This window comes from Anastrepha ludens, chromosome 6, assembly GCF_028408465.1.
Source record: "Anastrepha ludens isolate Willacy chromosome 6, idAnaLude1.1, whole genome shotgun sequence".
Lineage (NCBI taxonomy): Eukaryota > Metazoa > Arthropoda > Insecta > Diptera > Tephritidae > Anastrepha > Anastrepha ludens.
The window spans coordinates 51,935,600-51,958,490 of record NC_071502.1 but is presented as its reverse complement, the minus strand read 5'-3'; the positions used below and the strand labels follow the sequence as shown (position 1 = coordinate 51,958,490).

Genomic DNA, 22,891 nt, shown 5'->3' with positions numbered 1-22,891 from the left:
ATAAAATAAAAAAAAAATAAAAATATTTCCTCTCATTTCATTTAATTTCATTTATTGCCCAACATTTTATTTCCTCTCTTGAACTCCCTCTCTGTAGCAATTCGACTTCCTACATAATTTCAGTTTACTTTTTGACGATCCTTTTCATGTTTTTAAATTCACTTTGACATAAAAGTAAATTAATAAAAAAATAGAAAAAAAAGTAAATTTTAAAATAGATTTTTGGCCAATCATTAATCGAGAAGCTTGTAATTACAATACACAAATGGTATGAGCAGTGAAATTCCACGATTCAGGAAGAGTTGAGTATGACCGGTGCTTTTAGATTTATAAATACCGCATCGAAACAATTGCAAAATAAGTTTCCTGCTTGTAAGCAAGGCAGAAGCTGGCTTGCTCAAACCTATCAAAGGGCATTGAGCTCCGAAGATTGTAAACGAGTAAGGAATTACAACAAGATAATTTGATAGAAAAGGTAGTTGAAAATTAATTATCTATCACAATCTTTCAGGTGAATGGTCAAGAGGGAGATGCTAAGATCAGCAAATCGCGTCCAAAGTAAGTTAATACAAAAAGCTGTTGTTAAAATTATATATGAGCCTAAATATAGGCAATAAATGCAGCGTGCTGCAAATTTGCTTATTGCAAATGTATATTCAATGAATTTTGACAAAAGCGATTTCGCTCGACCTTAGTTTTCATTTTTGAGATTTGCTGCTTTTTTAAACACATTTTAATTTCAATTTTCAGACAATACAAATTTTTTTCTATAGGGCATGTGCTCCTAGATCACACGGCTCAACTGCATGCCAACGAAATGGATTTGCTGCGTACATTTCATATACCACCGAATACCAAAGGTGAATTAGATTTCCAAACTTTGCGAAAGTTGAAGGAGGAAGTTTGCAAAAGGTAAGCTCCTATCGAATATACAAAATTCGGGTTTTTGTATTTATACCTATTAATAATTAAAATGAAAAGAACCATTTGTACGTATATAGAGCTTTTCACTAAGTGTTTGTATGTTTAAACTAAAGCGAGTTATTGCGAAAGTTGCGATAGGATGTTAATTTTTATTTGATTGAAAAATGTATCTCAAACAATATCGAAAAGTATTGATTTTTTGCTTACATATACCACGAACTTTTCTCAAACGGCTCATCTTTTCAGGTAACTATGATCGATTTCGTTGGCATTGCATCCTCTTCTACTTCATTTATCAAAATAGATGAAGCACTGATTCATAAAATAATAATCATTTTCAGCGCCGAAGTGTTTGAATATATTCGTCTGGCATAACCTAGACACTGGCGCCGTTATTGTAATATAGCAGCTTACTAAACTCTGGCAGTACGGTGTAGTCACCGGTCGGTTAGGTCATGTAACGGAACGCCCACGAAACGTGCTGTTTCGACACGATGGGTCCAGAGGGAGAGGGGTGTTATGTGAGTAGGTAGGGTTAGTTTACTGGGGCGACAGGTCTTGGTCGGGAAAAACCCGAGTCATTTTGGTTCATCAAAGTTCGTCTTTTAGTAAGAAGAAATGGCATGGACATCAGACACTTATTTTTTTTTTTTTGAAAGAAAGGGTAAACTTTGCTGACTTGGGTAACGATTCGTGTTAATTAGTCAAGGTTTACTGAGAACGTCGATAATAAAAATAGCCAAAATGACAGCTCATTGAAAAATCTGAAATTGAAATTTTATTTCTTTTCATTTGGTCAGAGTGAAATGTGTGGAAAGCCCTGGCGGTTCGGCTCTTAATACGGTACGCATACTGACACATTTAGGCGAAAATGCACTTTTCATTGGTTCGATTGGTGACGACGAGGCAGGACAAAAGCTGCAAAAATGTTTCAAGGAACAGAACATTGAAGCTCGGTAAAATTAATTTGAATTTACTTCGCAAATAAAATTTTTTAATATTTTTTATTTACGCATTTAATTTACTCTGCAGTCTGTTTACATACAAGAATATTCCTACCGGCGAATGCGTGTCAATCATAAATATGGACACGCACGATGAAGTGCTCTACGCGAATATTGGCGCCTCTGACCAAATCAATATGGACCAAATGATTCAAGTCGAACAAGAATTACATTTTCTGCGACCTCCTGAGCGCAAGCAAATCATTTATATCGAAGGCTTTATGCTATCTCAGTGTGAAGAGATCTGCACTCGTTTGGTGAAGAATTATGTGCGCGGGCGGCGTTGGCTGGCGATTAACTTGAGTGCCGAATATGTAGTACGCAAACATTTTGATATAATCATGGAATTGATATGTGCAGCCTATTTTATTTTCGGCAATTTCAAGGAATTTTCCGCATTGGCGGATAAAATGGGCTTCGGTGCTGACTTAGACAAAGCGCTCAAAACGATATTCGAAATGACTTGCGGTCCACGTATAATTATTATTACCATGGATAGAGAAGGCGTTGTACTTGTTGCTAATGTTGAGTATGAATCTGACAATGCGGGAGAAGTATTTTACCGAAGATGTAATGCAGTGCCTGTGGAAAATGTGGTCGACTCAACTGGGGCGGGAGATTCATTCGTTGCGGGATTCTTGCATGCCTTCCTCAATAAATACAAACTGTTGGATTGTGTTATTGTAGGCTCTGCAGTGGCTGCTAAGGTGGTCACCACAATCGGTTGCAATCTGCCAAAAGATTTCAATGTGAGCACAATAACAAATAAAATGACAAAAAATAAATAAAGAAAAATTATATTTTTTTAAATGTGTCGAAATCTGTGTTTGAGAGAAAAGTATAAACTCCAAGATAATTTAAATTATAGTGTGAATCATGGGTAAATACATAGAAGAAAAAATGTAGTTATCGCCCCTCTTCTAAAAATACATACGAGGTGTGTTCAAAAAATAAGGTGAATTTTAATTTTTCTCAAAAAATATTTATTTATTCATCGATTTCTATTTTATCTTCTTCAAAGTAGTCCTTCTTAGATATAAATCACTTGTGCTAGCGTTTTTTTCCAATCTTCGAAGCAGTTCTGATATGCACTCTTTGGTATGTCCTTGAGCTCTCTCAGCCATTCGGTTCGTATCTCCTCAATCGTCGCAAAACGTCGTCCTTTCATGGGCCCCTTCAATCTTGGGAGCAGGAAAAAGTCGCAGGCGATCAAATCTGATGAATACGGTGGCTGAGGCATGATAATGGTGTTGTTTTTGGCCAAATGATCTCTCACAAGTAAAGATGAGTGAGCAGAGTGAGTGCATTATCATGATTCAAAAACCGTGAATTTTTTTCCACAATTCCGGGCGTTTTTTTTCATATTTCTTCACGCAAATGCCGCATAACTCCAGGTAATACTGCTTATTTACCGTATGGCCTTGTGGTAAGAACTCCTGATGCACTACGCCATGGTAATCGAAGAAAATAGTAAGCAAAACCTTGACATTTGATCGAATCTTGGCTCTCCTGGAGTCTTCCATTGTCATAACCATAGGACCATTATTCGTCACCAATTATGACCCCTTTAAGCAAATCTGGATCATCCTTGCATCCATTCAACAATTCCCGAGCGATGCTCATGCGACGTTGTTTTGGGTTAAAATTCAGCAATTTTGGAACGAATTTTGCTGCCACACGCTTGATCCAACCGATGTGCCTGAGCAACTTCTCGACCTTCTAGAAAAGCTTGTACGACTTGTAAACATTTTCTTGACTCAGAGTACTCTCACCGTATGTCATTGTCAGCATTTCAAGTGTTTTTGAGCACTTAATTCCATTTTTTACACAAAATTTGATGCAACTTCTTTGTTCCATTTTTTTCGATAGCAGAAAATCGTCGAACACGCAAAACTCTTGTCTTATTTATGGCTCTCACAAACAAACTAAACATGCTATATTGCTTCCAGACGAGTGTACCAACATAAAAAAAACAATAATCGAAAGTCGAAATTTGAAATTTGAAACCTTCACCTTATTTTTTGAGCAAACCTCGTATTTACGTAGGCATACACATTTTTACTCATTTCGAAAAAGGACATTTGATATTTCGTGCGGCATTGTAACCACATTTAAATGCTCGTTATTAATTTATCAAACAAAATCAGCAATGCTGACGAAATTGCCGACGAAACAGCTAAGCTGATAATACAGATTCTATAGGTTGCAAGGTTGAGAACTCCATTGACTGAGTGAAAGATGTATCAACTCAGATATCTAATTATTAGGGCTAAACTTTCCATTAATACCCTGATATGTTTAGTTGGAGGGCGGAGGGCGAGGGTGCGTGGCACCATTATAACGAGGAAAGTCCCAACCTCCTAGGGTCTCTATAGAATCCCCAGAAAAAACTTAAAAATTAGGTTTTTTACGACCGTATTTGAATCTTGTACTGAAATACCGTTGAAGAGAAATGTATAAAACAATTGTTAACCCAGCAAGCATTTAACTTAGGTTTTATAATTCATACTATTTATGTAACATGAATATATGTATGTACATTCCCAAACAAAATGGCGCCGCATCCTAAAATTTAGACTAAAAAAAAAATTACTCCAATTCTAAGCCTCAAAACTAATAAAAAATTAAATAACTCAAAAATACAATTAACATAGTTTTGTAGAGCAGGTACGAGTTCTATCGAACGAATACTTACCCTTTGCCAAGCAGCAAACAAATGTTGGAAAATAAAATATAAAAACCCCCACTATGAACTTATTCCCCAACCCAACAAATACTTATGCCTTTTAAATGAATGCTTAACCACTCTGTAATGGTTAATGGTTAATGGTAGTAAAGGGTTAAGGTATGGGCCTTTAGCACTGCGACCATATTGATCTATTGTGCACCCTATGCTGTATATTGACTCTTAAGTATGCTTATGAATTGTACCAGCTCCTTCTGAGGGAGTGATTGAAGGTCTTCACCTATAAGCATGAACTTGTTTAAAAACTTTTTCCTTCTCACAGGAGAGGAGAGTGCGTATGCTCTTTTTGTTTAACGTGAGGGCCATGTTAGCTCTTTTAGCATTGAAACTTAGAAACTTTTTGGAGTGTCTAAGACCTTCTACGTTGTTCCAATGCTGATTTATTTGAGTTTTGGCCCAGTATTTAACTTTTTGTTTGCTGTTTTTGTTAAATTCAAACATGGGACTAGGTCCGATGAAATTTACATCTGCCCCTTTTTTGGCTTGAAAGTCTGCCTTTTCGTTGCCGTCATATCCCTCATATCCTGGTACCCAAATTAATGAGATATTGTTTTTGGATGCCCGGTTATTGAGTGCCTTGTGGCATTTTAAGAGAGTTTTTGAGTTGTAGGTATAGCTATCTAAAGCTTTTAGAACTGATTGGCTGTCCGAGAGTATTCTAATCTTTACTCTCTTATGGCGTATAATTCAGCTTGGAAGATGGTGGTGTCCCTGGTGAGAGTGAATGATTTGTGGATTCTGGGCCCCACTACTCCACTCAGTAAATGAAACCAAAAAGTTTTTTTTAGAGTAATGTAAGCACGAAGTGACTGTGCTTATTGGATAGGTGCGCTTTGCCGGGTCGCAAATTCAACTCTATAACTTTTTTCACACAACATCCTAATGGTATAAAACTGAACCAGGATAAAAAAATAATCCTCTAATAAAGAGGTCTTGTAAAAATCCGCAATCTATGCTAATTCCTACATTATATCAGTTCTGATAACTGACTTTGTTGTATTGTTTATTAAATCTACCAAACGTTTGCAAATGAATGCTTACAATTAAACGAAATGACATGCGTACGCGCATAAATCACAGACAAATATATTAAATTACAACAGGTCTTCATTCAACAGGCAGCTTACGCGTTTCACTGCAGAATTCGGCTGCTATTTGGTCACAAGTGTGTTTTAATGGTATGTATGTGTATTTAATAGAGTGATGCACTCGAAACTATTTATAACAAAATACGCATACCTGTGCAATTTGTATATTTATACACGCACGCCCCCACTCACACAAATGCTTCTGCTGCATGACTTATCAAACTGTATAATCGTAAATTTATTACCATATCGATAAGCAAATAGAATTTAGTTATTCATTAAATAAATTATAATATATATTTACATACAAAAAGCATACGGATTTCAGATTTGCGGAAAATGGTTGGAAATCTGGAAATATAATACTCAGTTCATTGAGAATTGTTGACTGAACAACATTTGCGTAGAAATCGTTACCATCAACGAACAAAACCCCTGTAACTGCGCATATCTATATACACATGTGTGTGTGTGTATGTGTGTATAGAGGGATTAGTGTTTTGCAAAAATGTTTAATTCAAAATCATTTCACTTAAATCACGAACTAGACACAAATGCCCGGAAAAAGGAACGTGAGCGTAAACGTTTACGTGAGCCCAAAAGAACTTGGTGAGATTTGAAAATTCTGAATTTGATATTCTCGTTTCCTGATATTAATTAATAATTCGTAATCCGTTTGATTGCTCTAAAGCTGGATGAAATTCATCGTCATAACGCTGCTTGGGGGCTTTGCATTACTGCTGGTTCTGAGCAATGTGGACTTTTCAGGTGAATCAACTGAGCTGACGGCTGTTAACACTACTTACCTGTTGCGCCTGAAGGAGGTGTCAAACGAACTTTTAGCAACAAAAGTGGCAAAAATGGAAGAAGTATTGGACGGAAGTGCTGATGACGATATAAATGCTAGAGTAGCCGATATTGCATTGCAGGACACGGAGGTAGCTGGAGCAAAAGCAGCAGCCTAGTAAGTATTGCAGTCGTCTATTAATGTCGATATGTATTAGCAATGCGCACAAAACTTTTACTCACTAAGAGCTTTTTTCGATGAGGGCCGTTTAATCAGAGAAATCTGAAAAACAAACGGTAGCGAAAGCGTTAATCCATGATGCAATATGCGCTTCTTGTTTAAGGTACAGAGAGATTTTCAATGCCTAATGCTTTTCGCCTGAAGTACGGCATTCGTCATTTTAAATGGAACTGTAATGCGGCCACCATAGCCGAATGGATTGGTGCGTGACTACCATTCGGAATTCGGAGTACGTAGGTTCGAATCTCCGTGAAACACCAAATGAAAATGAACCTGCCCCTTGGCAGGCAATGTCAAACCTCCAAGTGTATTTCTGCCATGAAAAAGTCCCTCAAATTATCTGCCATTCGGAGTCGCCTTAAAATTGTAGGCCTCTTCATTTGGGAAACAACACCAAGAAGGGGCACCACAAATAGAAGGAAGAGCTCGGCCAAACATCCAAAAAGGGTGTAAGCGCCAATTATATATATACAGTGACAAATTTTACAATGCATACGGCGAGAAAAAATTTGCAGAAAGAGTTCTCTTAGTTTTGCTTTTGTTCGTATGCATTATCTAATCATAAATTATACTCAATTTCCTAGCAAATTTCACTTGTTAACAATGGAGTGGGGTGCTCAGGAAAATCGCATTGCAGTGATTGCATTACAAAAGTGTGGTAAAAGTGCGAAGTGAGAGTTACACGAGAATGTTTGTTTACCGTACGATCAATCGTTTTGCCCAAACGTCTAAAGTGGCAGACAGAAAAGGAAGTGGTCGTCCTCGCGTGGTTCGAACCAGTGCAAGCATAAAAGCCGTTCGAGAAAGAATTCGCAGAAATCCCTTTAGAAAGCAAAAAATCATGTCCAGGGAAATGAATGTATCGACCAGTTCCATGTCAATACTAATTAGAGATTATTTCTATATAAAAGCCTTCCGCCGCTCAACGGGCGTTTTGAAAACGCGCTTGAAGAAAATTAGACGATAGATGCAAGTAACTTCTTCGGTGGCACGCGGTCAATGGCCATGAAAATATTTTTTTCACAGATAAGCAAATTTTCACTATTGAAGCAGTTTTTAATAAGCAAAGCGACAAAATCTAAAGACGCAAAAAATATTGTTCCAAGGTTTCAGCATGGCTACCGTCTAGCTTTCGTGATAATTTGGTGGGGAATGTCTTATAAAGACGTTACATCTCTTCATTTCGGCGAAAAAGAGGTTAAGACCGGGACAAAAGTGTATCAGGAGGATGTCTTAGAAGGCGTGGTGAAGCTGTTGACCGGTACTCTCTTCAATGGAGAACGTTGGATCTTCCAGCAAGATCTCGCTCCAGCCCATAAGACAAAAACCACCCAGCAGTGGCTAAAAAACCTTATTCCTGGGTTCATAGCCGCAGAAGATTGGTCGTCGGGAAGCCCAGATCTGAATCCATTGGACTACATTTTGTGGTAAGAAAAGGAGAACATGGCCTGTCAAAGACCTACAGAAATTTGGAGAGTCTTAAACAATCTTTGGTTCGAGTAGCGACGTCAATATTCATGGAAACTGCTGCAATAGCTGAATGGCCTAATCGTTTGAAGGCTTGTGGAAAAGCAAATAGTGACCATTTCGAATGAAAATTTAAAATTTTTTTTTCCAAAATTTGCATGATTAATGTACTGTAATTTCATGTCTGTTATGAACTTAACTTGTAACAGAACTTATGGCTCGACTAAGCACATACGATTTGTGAACGTGGTTGAGGCGTAAGTTTTTCTGTGATGAAATGTTAATGAATACTGCTAATGAAAATTATGTATTTAGTTTTACAATAGTCCCACTTGATCTGTCAAAAAACCCCTATTGGAGAAAGTTCCTGCAATCTGATCACCCTTTATAAAATTTAGAAGTAGTGCAAGCGCATACTTGTATATGTGCTCACTTTCCATATTCATATCCAACATTAGGGTATAAGTAGGCGAGCATTCCGAAAGTTTCGTGATTTTTTTAACAAAGTCTTCAAATAGAGTGTATCCCCATACTTGAGTGACATGGCATATGGCTTGAAACATTTGCCATTTTGAAGTCTTAGAAGTTCACTCGAGCGTCCGCGATCTACTAGAAGGATCTCGCGACCTTGCACGTTTGCGCACTAGCCCAGCGCTCGCTGAGTTGATTCGAGGTCCATCTTTCCAGGAGTGGACCACTGGTTCTTAAGGGAACCCCAATCCTCTCATTTTGCGACGAAACCGTCTCCAAAGTTCCCTGCTTAGTCCGCTCATCAGCCCAGCAGTTTCCCTCTATGCCGCTGTGACCGCGAACCCAAATGAGCCTGATATCGAAATATTCGGATGTAATCGAGAGAGAAGCCAGACATTCCCCGACCAATCTCGAATGCACAAACAACGATCCCAAGGCCCTTATTGCCGCTTGGTTGTCAGAGTAAATATTTACTTCCGTGATGGTAATTATTGAAGTAAGCAACCAATCTCCTGCTTCCTTAAGTGCGGCTACCTCCGCTTAGAAAATACTACAGTGGTCCTGAAGCCTGAATTTGAGCTTGATGGGGAGCTCCTCAAAGAATACTCCCCCACCAACCCTTCCGTCCAACTTCGAGCCATCCGTGAACATGTTTGCCATGTGTTACACTCCGAGGAGAGACTGATTGGTCTGGAATCCTTAGGGGATACATGTGAGATCTTATCTGCCTTGGGTCGGAAAGTAACTCTCACATCCCTCCAAGATCTGGGTATGTAGCTTCTATCTATGCAGCTCGCGAAGATAGGCAGAAGCCAACAATACGATACCTCAGCAGATTTCTGCAGCTGAGCAGGTATAATGCCATCGGGTTCAGGTGACTTGAAGAGCTTGAACGAGTCAATCGTCCAAGCCAGGCGTCGCTTATTCAGCCAGCGGCTGTGGGTGTGTGGAGTGCTATTCACCCTATCCCAGCCCATATTGCCCAAGTCCGGATTTCTCGGAAAATGGGCGCCAAGAAGCAACCTGAGTGGCTCCTCGCTGCTCATCGTCCAGCACCTCGAGCTGTCTCTCAGGTACCGCATAGGTGTGGAACTCCTCGAGAGAAAACGTCTGAGTCTCGCGAACGCATGGCAGCCTTTCACGCTTCCACATAATCTCCTCCATGAGTCGTGCTTCGTTTTTCTAATTTCGGACTTGTAGATTCCTAGCCCTACTTTGTACAGTTCCCATCCTGGGGGAGACTTAATTCTTCTGGTTCTATGGAGCCTCCATGGAGCCCTGGTTTCCGTTAGTTCGGTTGTCCACCAATGCGGCTTTTCCTTTTTGGAAGGCGGACTTAGTGGACAAGCGCTCCCGAGAGCTCTGTTACACGCAGAAGCGAATGTCTCCATCAGTTCATCTATCGCTTCTTCCGAAAGATCTGCATTTCCTTGCGGTGCTTCCGGAAGAGAAACCTGCAGGTTTCTGCAGTTTATCTTGCGAATATATCAAGTTTATATAAATTTTTTATATTTAAGTCTATTGTTAATCTTTATCGAGCTCCCGCATAAATTTATATTTTACAAATGAGGTATTTGACCGTTAAATTACATTTCTAATTCACACATATATTTTTATGACCTTATATATATAAATATATAGTACTATATCTGTAGACATGTCTCGAACTTGAGACAAATTGAAATAAAAACCAAAAAATTGTTTTCCATTTATTTAGCGCTTCCTTCACCTGTACCGACAACCGTTCATGTAAAACTGTAGTTTGCTCTGGCGGTCCGATCTATACTCTCATAATTGAACTTGAATACTTCATTAACTGGTGCGGCAATGAATATTTCGATCTCACCATTGAGAATTGTACATTCGATGGAAAATCTATAGACAAATATACGATGTCCGGCAGCTTTAATCTGAACAGTTTGACAATTCGTAATTGCAGTCTTGAAAAGATCGTGGATAACGCTTTCAAATATAGCACCGTGCAAAAATTAGTGAATCTAACTCTACAAGGTGTCCAGCTCCAATCACTGAATGCAAACTCCTTCGCAGGTTTAGGAACAGTTACGCATTTCAAATTACTCAATACACAACAAAAAACATCTACACCACTAATAGCCGAAAATTTCCTTCAGCCGATGGCTGCAAAACTTAGCAGTATTGTTTTACAACAATCACAGGAAAATTGCGATTCCGTCACCATTTACGATCCCACAGGGTGGCTGGGCGGCAGCGTGGTGTACGGTAATTTAACATTTGTTGATTTGAGTGGTACGCACTTCAATCATACACTCAATCGTGATACATTCATCAAGTTGTCGGCTCTCCACGAGCTTTCGTTGGCCAATTGTAGTCTGCGCACAATTGCTGAATCCACTTTTGATGGAATTTTGGAAACCCTCAAGTTACTAGATTTGCGAAATAATCAGTTGGAAACATTGGATGGTGAATTTCTAGCGATTGCAACATTAAATGACATCGGCATACAAATGGCGGGAAATGAGTGGCGATGCGACTGTGATAATATAGTGAACATCGAATACGTGAAACAAAGGCAAGACCAATCCGGTGCAGCAATAGAATGTGCGTCTCCAGTGGAATTAAAAGGAGTGCAAATGCGCGATGTTCAACTGCAATGTGAGGGTAAGTAGGGAGATTAAAATGAAAACTCGAAAAGTATTTTGTATAAAGGATGGGCTATTGACAGATTTATTTTTAAATTATACAGGGTCCGGTACTCGAAGTGTAACCAATAAAAAAATGCCATAAATTTAGTTTAGAAAATAACTTTTATTCAATTCAAAGTAAAAAATACATATATGAAAATAATACAAAATTACTATGGCCTTGAGACGCTTCAAAAACGAATCGCAAGCTGCCCGAATGTGACTTACACGTATTTTGGCCCACTCGCGGATAATGGCTGTTTTCAGCGCTTCGAGACTGCTGAATCTTTTAGTTCGGACCTTGCTCTTCAAAATGACCCAAAGAGAATAATATATCGGATTCGCGTCTGGTGAATTTGAGTGCCATTGTGTGGACGTTATGAGGTTCGGAGAGTTGTTTTTTAGCCATTCTTGGATCACTCGAGCTTTGTCAGACGGTGCCGAGTCCTGTTGAAAGGTCCATGGTCTACTACTGAAATGTTTGCCTGCCCATGGCCTCAAAACAATTTCCAGAATACTTTCCCGATAATATTTCGCATTTACCTTGACTCCAGGCTCGATGAAAACGATTGGAGAGCGCCCATCTGCGGTTGCAGCGGCCCAAAACATTACCTGTGGCGGGTGCTGCCTCCTGGTGGCCAATCGATGACTCAAATTCTCGTATGAACAGTCGGTCAAATAAACCCTATCAGTATCATTGTAGCGAGTAATAATGCGATAATCAAAAACTTTATTTACTTTTCTTTATTAGATGCTTGAGCTCACGAACAATCGCTGGTTGTGATTTTCCAGCCAAATATAATGCCATCAAACTATGAGTATTACGTTTGAAATCCATTATTGATTTTAATTTTTCGCCAACTAACAGACAGCTGATGCACGGGCATAAGCTGCGGGAGCGATCTGAAGTTGGTTACACTTGGAGTGCCGGACCCTGTAAGTTAAAATGAACGATTTTGCTAACTGGGCGAGCAGTAGAGCACATCCTCTGCCAATGTGCAGGTCTCGCAAGACGAATACTTAATCGCCTAGATGGTGTGCTTCTAAACCATTGTTAAAATTGAACAAAAAGCCCGAGGAAGTACGCAAATTCAGTAGCCAGTAAAATGGCGTAATACTGATAAATTACCGGCCATTGTTGCCCCCCCCTACCCCCCTTTTTTGATCGAAGTTTACGCCTTCGACCTGTGTGTTTCGCGGGTGATATTTCACTTCTCTCTTACCTCCCATATCTGGGAGCTGTTTCCCTATCCACTCCCTGAGTACGCACCCTCTAGGGACGACAGGCTCCCCCGACGGTTTTTATTTGCTAAAAAAGTTATTCAAAAACCAATCGATACATTTTGCGCCAATTTGAATACAAAATGGGCTTGTAGAAAATTTTCCGGAGAAACCACGCTGCCATTAATTATTTCAACTATTCCTATAATTCTAGCCACCACAGCAAATACGCCACTTACTACAGCAACAACTGCCCTACCTACATTAAATTCAACTATGTCGACAACAATAACTACCACGAATACAACTCCTTTACTGTCATCAACGCCAATATCTACTAGTCCAACTAATGCAACTGAGAATACATCCATATCTAGGAGCACTGGAACATCACTTACTACAACAACACTCAACAATTCAACATTGTCGACTCATATGACTGCATCGGAGGTAATAACAACAACTCCGCTCACAACAGATAATGTAACATCCACAGTTCTGTGGCCAACAACAACAAGTGAAACTATAGTAGAAGACACTACTGGTAGGTAATCGAAAGTTAAATCAATTATATTTTTTTTAATTTTTATTTATATCTGTTTTTGTTTTTTTATCTGTGTACTATGTACTATCTATAACCATCAAGTATCAAGGATCATGTTCTCTCCCGATCATTTTGAACTAGCCCTTATTGTCTCCATCTTCACTATTAGTTTTCGAACATTCCCGAAATTTTCGAGTTACATATATTCAAGCACGTTCAGCAAATCAGTGCAAAATACTGCTCTAGCGACTATACTTACGTACTATATCAAGATACAGCACTAAATAAATACCAAGATTATACATTTTTTGTCACAACTATTTCAGTTGGCTTTTTTATACTCAAGCCTACAAATATGTATGTACCTACATATGTATTCAATTTGTCGAAGAATTACGGACAATGTTCAAAATACTTCGCTTCCTTGTACTTCGCTTTACTATAGTAGTTTTATTAAGAATATAGAGATGTAGCATGAAATGTGAGCTAAATAATATAATATTTACAGCTAATTATATTTATATGTATATGTTTCTTAACGCATAGATACGACCCTAGAATCAACAACTACAATGCCGAAAACTACCACTACCAAAACTAGTTTTTATACTACCACCACTCCACCTTGGCAAACAACCACAACTGATAGCGAATGCTATAGCGACCTCTCTCCAAAGTTTATAGTTTGCAAGTATACAAAGCGCCAAGCGATGTGTGACTACGATGGCAGTTTCAATGTGTATACGACTTCATCAACAAGCGTACAACTTCGAATTGGCAACATTACAGATGGACTACAAGTAACATATTTTCAGGCGCTCAGTTACAATGTTAGCACTACACATCTGATCAACAGCAACAGTAGCATGGACATCAACCATCTCGCACCAAATCAGAGTTACGTCTTTTGTCTGATACCAGTAGCTAGCGTTGAGACCTCGCCATTTAACTGTCGTTCGGCACATTTACCTTTAGAAACAGCTCAACCTTGGCTAGAGAACAGCGATAGAGCACTTTTCTATACAATTGCCACACTTATAACCGTCATCTGTAGTCTTATAGGTGTAGCAGCAGTCTATTTCTCACTACGCTGGCGCCCAACCTTGATATATGGCAACAAGCGTATACGACGTATCAATTATACATCGCATAAAATATGGCTTCTAGCCAAAACCGATCGTTCGTCTATCGATTCGAAACAGTTAGCATTGAATGAATTATCAAAAATGCCCTCATCGATTAGTGATACCCTATCAGTGGAAAACTATTTAGATGTGAAATCATATGACTATATGCAATATTTCAAAGGTTTAGAATTCAACAAGCAACGAAATGTGCCACACATTTCCGATAATCGACCACCATTGACTCAGGCGCCTACACTTCCGCCTGTAGCCGATCGTACATTTCGCAGTGGTGAGCGTGATTGTCATAGCGCTGGTGTACGAGGTTGCAATAGTAATGCGGTAAGCCATCACAGTTCTCAGCAGTCTACAGTTCGCATGGAAGGCGTACGTGGGATGGGTGCCCGATTTCAAATGCGGCCACAAAACGTCACAATGAATGAATTTGAAAACGAATATGAAAGCATAGATTATTATCAAGAGCTTTACTAATTTTACCTACATTTCCTGCTAAAGAAAAATATGATAACATGTAACTAAATATTAATAAAATGGAATTACAAGAAGTTAAAGGGTTTCACAGAATACATATAGGGTTTTTCAGTAAGAGCGCTTCAACTTTTGAACTTTTTTGAATAAAACACAAACGGACTTTTTTAACTAATTTTTTTTTTATTATCGAGTTTGAACATATACATTTAAGTATGAAATTCGATTTCTTTTGCATGACCACCGGGTCCACGTTTTACGAAGTCCAATCGTTGAACCCAATTTTCGACCACTCTTTTGCATAAATCGGCCGAAATTCCAGCAATTTCGCGATCAATATTGGCTCTGAGCTCACAAATCGTCGCCGGCTTGTTACTGTAGACCAATGACTTCACATAACCCCAAAACGGGACGGCTTGTTAAATGGACCGTAAAATGGCCGTAATGCTCTTAAGGCCGGCGGGCCAATTAAAAGGTCAAAAAAATCGATTTTTTTTTTTCTTAAATCAATAGCTTAGATATTCAAGAACATGAGACACAAATTTTCAGAGCTACAGAGCCGAGCGTAGTGCGGCGTCGAGCAACCGTGCGCTTATTGTTGTAGTTTGAAGCGCGTTTTCTCGGCTTTTCATTTTCACGATTTTACCTAATTTATGTACACGATTGCAAAAAAACTAAACGAGCTATCCATTTCACTCAAAATGCGATATCTTAAGTATTGTTTTCTCTTCTATGTGAACTAAAAAAAACATCCAAAAACTTTTTTTAAGCGACTTTTTTACCCAGTTGAAGAGTTTTTTTTTCCTTGAAAAACCACTTTTTTTTCTACCTTCCCCAAAAACTCGAATTTTACGTGTTTCTCCCAATTTTCTTAGTTCACATCGAAGATAATTACATCAAAATTAATAATCTTTTTTTTTTATGTTTTCAGATGAAAATTGCAAGTTGTATCTTGTACAGAAGTTGGATACTTCAGTGGCAAGGCGTTCTGGGAATCTATTGATAACTCGGCTTACAATATATTGTTGGAGGTTGTACAAATTTTTTTTTTTTAGTTCAAATATATATTAAACTATCCCCAAAACTTCATTTGGCTAATTGTTTTTTTTCTCATCCTACAAGGCTTCGCGAAAACTACTGAATTTAGGACGTCTAATTGGCCCGCCGGCCTTAAAGTAGTAGCAACAGAACGATTATTTTCATAAAAAAATTGCACGATTTGAAATCGTTGCTCAAGTGTGTAGCGTTCCATGATGAAATGTATACTAATGAAGTTTACAAATGACAAGCGAAAAATAAAAAATATTGCGTCGTTCGCCCTCCCTATCGAAAAAAAGTTGAAGCGCACCTATTGAATAACCCTATACATATATTATTCGCACCTTTTTGTTCTTATTACTTGTAAAAGTATTATTTCTGTGGTCAACTCCCGTTTAATTTTGTCTTTAACCGGTGCCAACTTAACCGAATGATGGATTCTAAAGCGGCGACTTTTCTGTATAAAATCTTAAGAAAGAATTGCAATATCACACAAATCTGCTATACATACGAGGGGGGTTCAATTAGAACGCGTTTAGAAATGAAGGCAGCATTTTTCCAAAAAAAATTTTTTTTTATTTTTCAACATAGTCCCCTTTTAAAAAGACACACTTCTCCCAACTCTCCGGACATTTTTCTAACCCCTCCAAAAAGTAGGATTTGTTGAACTCTTCAAACTTCCTCGTTTGAACTAAATTTTTTTCCCGCCCGCCATTTCTTTATGTTAGGGAACAAGAAAAAATCGTATGGAGGTAGATCGGGTGAATACGGGGCGTGCGGCAGCAATTCATACAGTTTGGCGGCGACAACTCCGGATGAATGTGCTAGTGCGTTATCGTGGTGAAACAGCACCTTCTTTTTCGCCAAATGCGGTCGTGTCTCCTTCAATTTTTTGTGAAAGCGGTCCAATGACTCACTGTAGTATTGTCCAGTGATCTTCGCATACCAAAAAATCATCGCCATGACGTTTTCGACCGATGGGATTGTCATCGCCCTCATTGGAGCAGATTCACCGGAAGAAATCCATTGTTTTGATTGTTGCTTAGTTTCTGGTGTGTAATGGTGAATCCAAGTTTCAACGGTGATAACTCGACGCAAAAATTCCCTCGGATCTCGCTTAAACTGCTCCAAATATTGTGAGCAATTGCGGCACACATCGGGCCGACAATTTTTTTATCGCCAACTTATCATGTAAAATATTAATTGGCATTCCGGTCGACACACCTACGGCCTATGCTACTTCACGCCCTTTCGTTCGTCGATCAGCGATAATGATGTCGTGAACTTTTTGAATGATTTCTTCGGTAACCACGTCTGCCGGGCGTCTTGGTCGCTCCTCATCAAAAACGCATGTTCGGCCACGTTTAAGTTCGTGGAACCAATATGAACTGTGGTCATTGGCGTAGCGCCCAAATAGACAGCATCCAACTTTGCTTTTATCTCCTCGCATTTTTTCCCATCCAAAAACAAAAAGCGAATTACCGAACGATACTGCTCTTTTTCCACTTTAGCGAAAATCACGAAACACTTCTTACTCGAAGAGCTGCCAAATCCAAATTAACCTACCCTCAATTATGTAGTCTGAAATTTCCTTTGCCGTCTTTTGATAGCACACGATGCTAACACCTTCTCCCATCAGGAACGCCCTCTGTCATCAAACACGGGTAGTTATTGAACCGTCCTCGTATACAAGTGACAAAAAATTGGTCACCCTATCGTAGGATTTATAATTTTTGAAAATGGCATCAATCATCATTCATTCAATTCAATCACAAACATTTGACGTTTGTGAACTAGACAGCATAAGTAAAAATTATTTTTTTGTTTTTAATTATAAAAAAGTTATTCAAAATCAAAATTGGATGCATAATTTTTGAATTGGATTTAATTTTATATATGTACATAGAAAACCAAGCACGCGATATAGCAAATATGATAGAGGAAAAACTGTAGAATATGGGACCACCTACCATTTTGTCTCTAAACGACACACAATTTGCTTACACTGTATTGAACATTTCCTAATTTGGCCTCAAGTTGAACTAAATTATTTGAAAAAGCTTATATAAAAATACTTTAATCAATAATATTGTCTTTAATTGTATGTAATAAAATTTAATAGCGCATGTTTTCGTAAAATATTTTAATATTTCTTATTAGCGAGGGCCGTTTCGAAATCGAAAAATCAATCTCAATCTAATAAAATTATTTTGGAGGATCGTTGGAGGGTTCAAATGTTAAACGAAAATACTGTGGAGGCATTCTCAGAGGAAAACAGCTTTGGTTTTGGTTGACAGTTCAATTTTCGGTAAACTGTATGAAATATTCACTAACCAGACATGAAGAAACAACTTTTCTAGCCATCTACCGATTATGTTCTGATTGAGTGCTTAATCAAATAGTGGGAAAATCATGCTTTCAGGAAGAAGCTTTTTATATGTATGTGGGCACTAAATCTGCATATAATGCTTATCGCCCAAATGATTTTAATACGGGTAATATAGTATACATATTTTCGAATAGAAACTTGGATGTAAAACTATGCCTGAGGTTATGTTTTGGCTCTAAATGTTATGTTTGGTCTGTCTTGTTGGACGTCATGGACATAAAGTTAACGGGTATGAACAAATTAGAGACGTTTGAGATGTGGATAGTAACAAAGAAGTATTTATCAAACTTCGAAAGGATAGAGAGGTGTTACTAACGATAGAGAGCCGCAAAACCGCATATTTCGGTTTATTTAAGCCTGCTCCTAAATATGATTTATTGCAGCTTGTTGTGAAAGGTAAAATCGATCGCAATCGAGCGATTGGAAGAAAGCAAATGTTTTGGCTGCGTAACATCAGGAAAAAGGAATTCATTATTTTTGCGTAAAATGTAAGGCAAATGGTTTAAAACTGTTGTATTTGTGTGAACTGTTATATTCATACTTATACATATACATATATATATTTGTATACCGAAATGCTGACAATAATGAGTGGAGTTGATTTAGCCAAGTCTGGCTCTCCATTTGTTGAGTAAAAATTACAAAAATATAATATAATAAAGCGTTTTTCAGTAAGAGCGCTTCAACTTTTGTTTTGAATAAAACACAAACGGTTTGACTTTTTTAACTAATTTTTTTTTTATTATCGAGTTTGAACATGTACATTTAAGTATGAAATTCGATTTCTTTTGCATGACCACCGCGTGCACGTTTTACGAAGTCCAATCGTTGAACCCAATTTTCGACCACTCTTTTGCATAAATCGGCCGAAATTCCAGCAATTTCGCGTTTAATATTGGCTCTGAGCTCACAAATCGTCGCCGGCTTGTTACTGTAGACCAATGACTTCACATAACCCTAAAGAAAATAGTCTAGAGGCGTCAAATCACACGAGCGCGGCGGCTATTCGACCCGTCCATTTCTGGAAATAATGCGCTCATCGAACTTACTCTTCAACAAATCAATTGTAGCGTGTGCTGTGTGGCTTGTGGCCCCGTCCTGTTGAAACCACATGTCGTCTAAGTCCATACCATTCAATTGCGGCCAAAAATAATCGTTTATCATGTCGCGGTATCGATTTCCATTCACAGTAACGTGGCGATCGTTCTCGTCAACGACAAAATATGGGCCAATTCCGCCGGCATGTAAACCGCACCAAACAGTGATTTTTTCGGGATGCAACGGTGCCTCATGAATCACGTGTGGATTGCTTTCTGCCCAGTAACGCATATTTTGCTTGTTGACAAAGCCATTGAGCCAAAAAGGGATGGCTTGTTAAATGGACCGTAAAATGGCCGTAATGCTCTTAAAGTAGCAGCAACAGAACGATTATTTTCATAAAAAATTTGCACGATTTGAAATCGTTGCTCAAGTGTGTAGCGTTCTATGATGAAACGTATACTAATGAAGTTTACAAATGACAAGCGAAAAATAAAAAATATTGCGTCGTTTGCCCTCCCTATCGGAAAAAAGTTGAAGCGCACCTAGTGAAAAACGCCTTACATTAGGTTGCGGAATATGTTCGTAGCGTTTTTTCCGAATACTTTTATTTAAACAAAAAAACAATAATTATATCAATGAGTTAATCAATTATATATTCGCCGTTGCTACTTACAACCTCTTTCAACCAAGTTGTTGATGCCAGTCTGGTGTCAAAGGAGTTGCTGAACCAGTTTTTAAGGACCTCTTTGTTATCGAAGGTAACGCTCTTCATATGGTTTAATGGGGAGCGTAAAAGATGGTAACCGATCGGTGCAAGATCCGGAGAATACGGCGTATGCTGTAGGACCTCCCATTCTAGCTTTTGGAGTGCGGCTTTGACGACTGTTGAAATATGGGGCCTGGCGTTGTCGTGAAGGAGTTTGGTTTGACCATGTCGATCAGGTATCAGGTATTTGGGGTAAGAAGGGGGATTTGGCTAGTATTTTTGTCTGACCCTTCTTGTTAGTGGCTAAGTGAGAAGATACTCATAACCTGAATGCCGATTTTGCTGCTAGTTGTTTGCTGTAGGCCTCAATCGGTAGTAGATGCAGCATGACATTCATCGCAGCTGTGAGCGTAGTCTTTACTGCCCCGCTTATGCAGATACTAGCACCCCTTGAACATCTTTTAAACGTTTTACCATTGTTTTTTTCCCAAGTGTTGACCACCAAACCAAGACTCCGTATGCCATGATAGGTCTTCCCACTGCTCTATACTCGTACTCGTAGTGTAATATTTTCTGCGTTAAGCCACATTTTGATACCACAATTCTTTTGCATAGAGTGCTGTGGTTACTTTTCTCATTCTACCAATTATCGTTTGTTTCCACGAAAGCTTCCTCTCTAATATTAATTCTAGGTAGCTTGTTTTTTCATCGACAGACAGTGTGATACCACTAAGGGTGGGGGGCTTAGAACAGGTGTCCTGTGTTTTCTGGTGAACAAGTTTAGTTGAGTTTTGTTGGAATTTACCCCGAGACTACTCGATTCAGCCCATCGACTTACATCGTTCAAAGCATTTTGCAGAGGGCATTTGGGAATTTTCCCTCTTATTAATAGGACTATGAATAAGTTCGTGCGGTTTTACAACAGATGGCGTAACTTGATTATTATTCCATCGATCCACATTTCCAAACATTCATTGGAGAGCTACTGTCGTAGGGGACCACATGTGTCCTCCTCTATTCTAGATCCTTTAACAATCGATTCATTGCCAGGATCCACAGCGATAAAGTACACCGCTCTGAGGGATACCCTTTCTGACACGAGAGACCCAATGACGAAATTATGAACCTGCCTAGTTCGATAAATTTCACAAATCCCTTGGCGTTACCCAAATCAGTCATCACGGTAGGATGTTGCTGAAAGCGCCCTCTATATGTAACAAGACTATCAGCGAATACTTTTTATCCTTTATTGATTAATTAATAAGCTGAGGGTGTGTAAAATTCGTGGAGCTTCATTAAATTCTGTACAAAATAAGGGCTAATTAGTTTTACTATTAAGTTGCCCTCAAATACAATTCGCACCCTACATGTTTATAATTTTTAATCTTTTTTTAATGAAGTATTGAAATCATAGCTGTAAATTTGTTTTTTTTTATTTATTTTTGAATACAATTATGATGTGTACGTTCACTTTTTCTGTACTTTTCTGCACTTGTTCAAAGCCCCGGTCAAAATGGGCACGTCACTAATGGACGCCATATATGGTTAGCTAGGAAAAATCGTACAGTTCAGTGGAAGGTAATATCTGTAGATTAGATGTAATGACTGAGCTTTAGGGAGATTATTCAATAAGCAAATCAATTTGCAAACAGTTGAAGTTAAAATAGAAGTACCTACTAAAAAGAAAAAAAAAAACGATTCAGTAGGGGAATATAGAGCTCAATCACAGTCGGAAAATGTTTCGTTAAAGTGTTATTAGTTATTATACCGCGAAACTAACTATTAATTGCAAAGTAATAATAAAGGTTTTTTACTGTTTTCATCCACCGCCATTCTGCTGTCAAACATGTCACATGCACCTCTTGGCTCAGTTTCATAGAAGATGAATCGTACATTCCACGTAACATTAGAAGCATATTTCGTATTATTTAACTGACCTTTCATTAGTAAATACGTAGCTGCAGGATGAAATTTCCCACAGTTTCTACGTAAACAATAACTGTTGCTGGAAAAAATTTATAAAGTGCCAATACAAATACCTAAATGTGTACCAGTTCGAAATGATAAAACGATAACTCTGAACTGATAAAAAACACTAATAAATTGTTACTATGAATGATTGAGGTAAAATAAATAAATATATATTTACATATCAGCTCCTGCGATATAATAAAATAAATGTCAGCACAAGGTAATCCAAATGCAGGTAACACCATGAATCATATTTTATTTTGGTACTGATGATTTAGCTCACTAAAAATTTGGACCGCTAGTCGATAGTATACCTCTGCATAAAAGAAGCTAGTTTTCAAAGTAACCTGAAGCTTTGCAGCACTCACCGAAGGTGCTGTGTACTTGCATGCATGTGAAAAACGTTTGTGCGACTGACTTGCTAGCGAATGCCCACGACTTCCATCTCCATAACGTGCATGCCGAGGAGAATGTGGTAGCTGTGTTCGGGGGTATTCAGCTCAATCTAAGCACATCGACTCGTAATCGAACTCAAGGCTCTGCTTCAACATTCCCAGCAGCAACTTCATGAACATTTTTCACAAGCATCTCGAATTATTCGCTTAAAATAGTTCAATTAACTTATTGGCGACCGCCGTAGCTGAATGGGTTAGGGCGTGACTACCGACCGGAATTCACAGAGGGAACGTAGGTTCGAATCTCGGTGAAACACCAAAATTAAGAAAAACATTTTGCTAATAGCGGTCACCCCTCAGCAGGCAATGGTAAACCTTCGAGTGTATTTCTGCCATGAAAAAGCTCATCATAAAAATATCTGCCGTTCGGAGTCGGCTTGAAACTGTAGGTCCCTTCATTTGTGGAACAACATCAAGACGCACACCACAAATACGAGGAGGAGCTCGGCCAAACACCCAAAAAAAAAAAGGGCGTACGCGCCAATTATATATACATATATAACTTAAATATAATTGACATCAA

At 38.5% G+C, this 22,891-nt stretch overlaps 2 protein-coding genes across 2 annotated transcripts; both read left to right on the top strand.

Annotated features, from left to right (window-relative positions):
* Positions 1-202: 202 nt before the first annotated feature.
* LOC128867523 (adenosine kinase-like) lies at positions 203-2,737 on the top strand. The gene is made up of 5 exons (XM_054108802.1): positions 203-440; positions 512-558; positions 751-912; positions 1,725-1,880; positions 1,957-2,737. The coding sequence occupies exons 1-5, from the start codon at positions 309-311 to the stop codon at positions 2,714-2,716; spliced, it is 1,257 nt and encodes a 418-aa protein (XP_053964777.1). The 5' UTR covers positions 203-308; the 3' UTR covers positions 2,717-2,737.
* Positions 2,738-6,270: 3,533 nt separating this feature from the next.
* Positions 6,271-14,771, top strand: LOC128867067 (uncharacterized). The gene is made up of 5 exons (XM_054108160.1): positions 6,271-6,371; positions 6,454-6,726; positions 10,445-11,367; positions 12,826-13,155; positions 13,702-14,771. Exons 1-5 carry the CDS (start codon positions 6,271-6,273, stop codon positions 14,769-14,771), a joined length of 2,697 nt encoding a protein of 898 aa, XP_053964135.1.
* The last annotated feature ends 8,120 nt before the right edge of the window (positions 14,772-22,891 follow it).

Bases quoted from the DNA above. Each gene is read 5' to 3' on its own strand.
- LOC128867523 (XM_054108802.1), top strand. From the start codon at position 309: ATGACCGGTGCTTTTAGATTTATAAATACCGCATCGAAACAATTGCAA. The intron at 559-750 runs GTAAGTTAATAC...TTCAATTTTCAG, and splicing joins ATCAGCAAATCGCGTCCAAA to ACAATACAAATTTTTTTCTA. The intron at 1,881-1,956 runs GTAAAATTAATT...TTTACTCTGCAG, and splicing joins GAACAGAACATTGAAGCTCG to TCTGTTTACATACAAGAATA.
- LOC128867067 (XM_054108160.1), top strand. From the start codon at position 6,271: ATGTTTAATTCAAAATCATTTCACTTAAATCACGAACTAGACACAAAT. The intron at 6,727-10,444 runs GTAAGTATTGCA...CCATTTATTTAG, and splicing joins GGAGCAAAAGCAGCAGCCTA to CGCTTCCTTCACCTGTACCG. The intron at 11,368-12,825 runs GTAAGTAGGGAG...CTATAATTCTAG, and splicing joins TGTTCAACTGCAATGTGAGG to CCACCACAGCAAATACGCCA.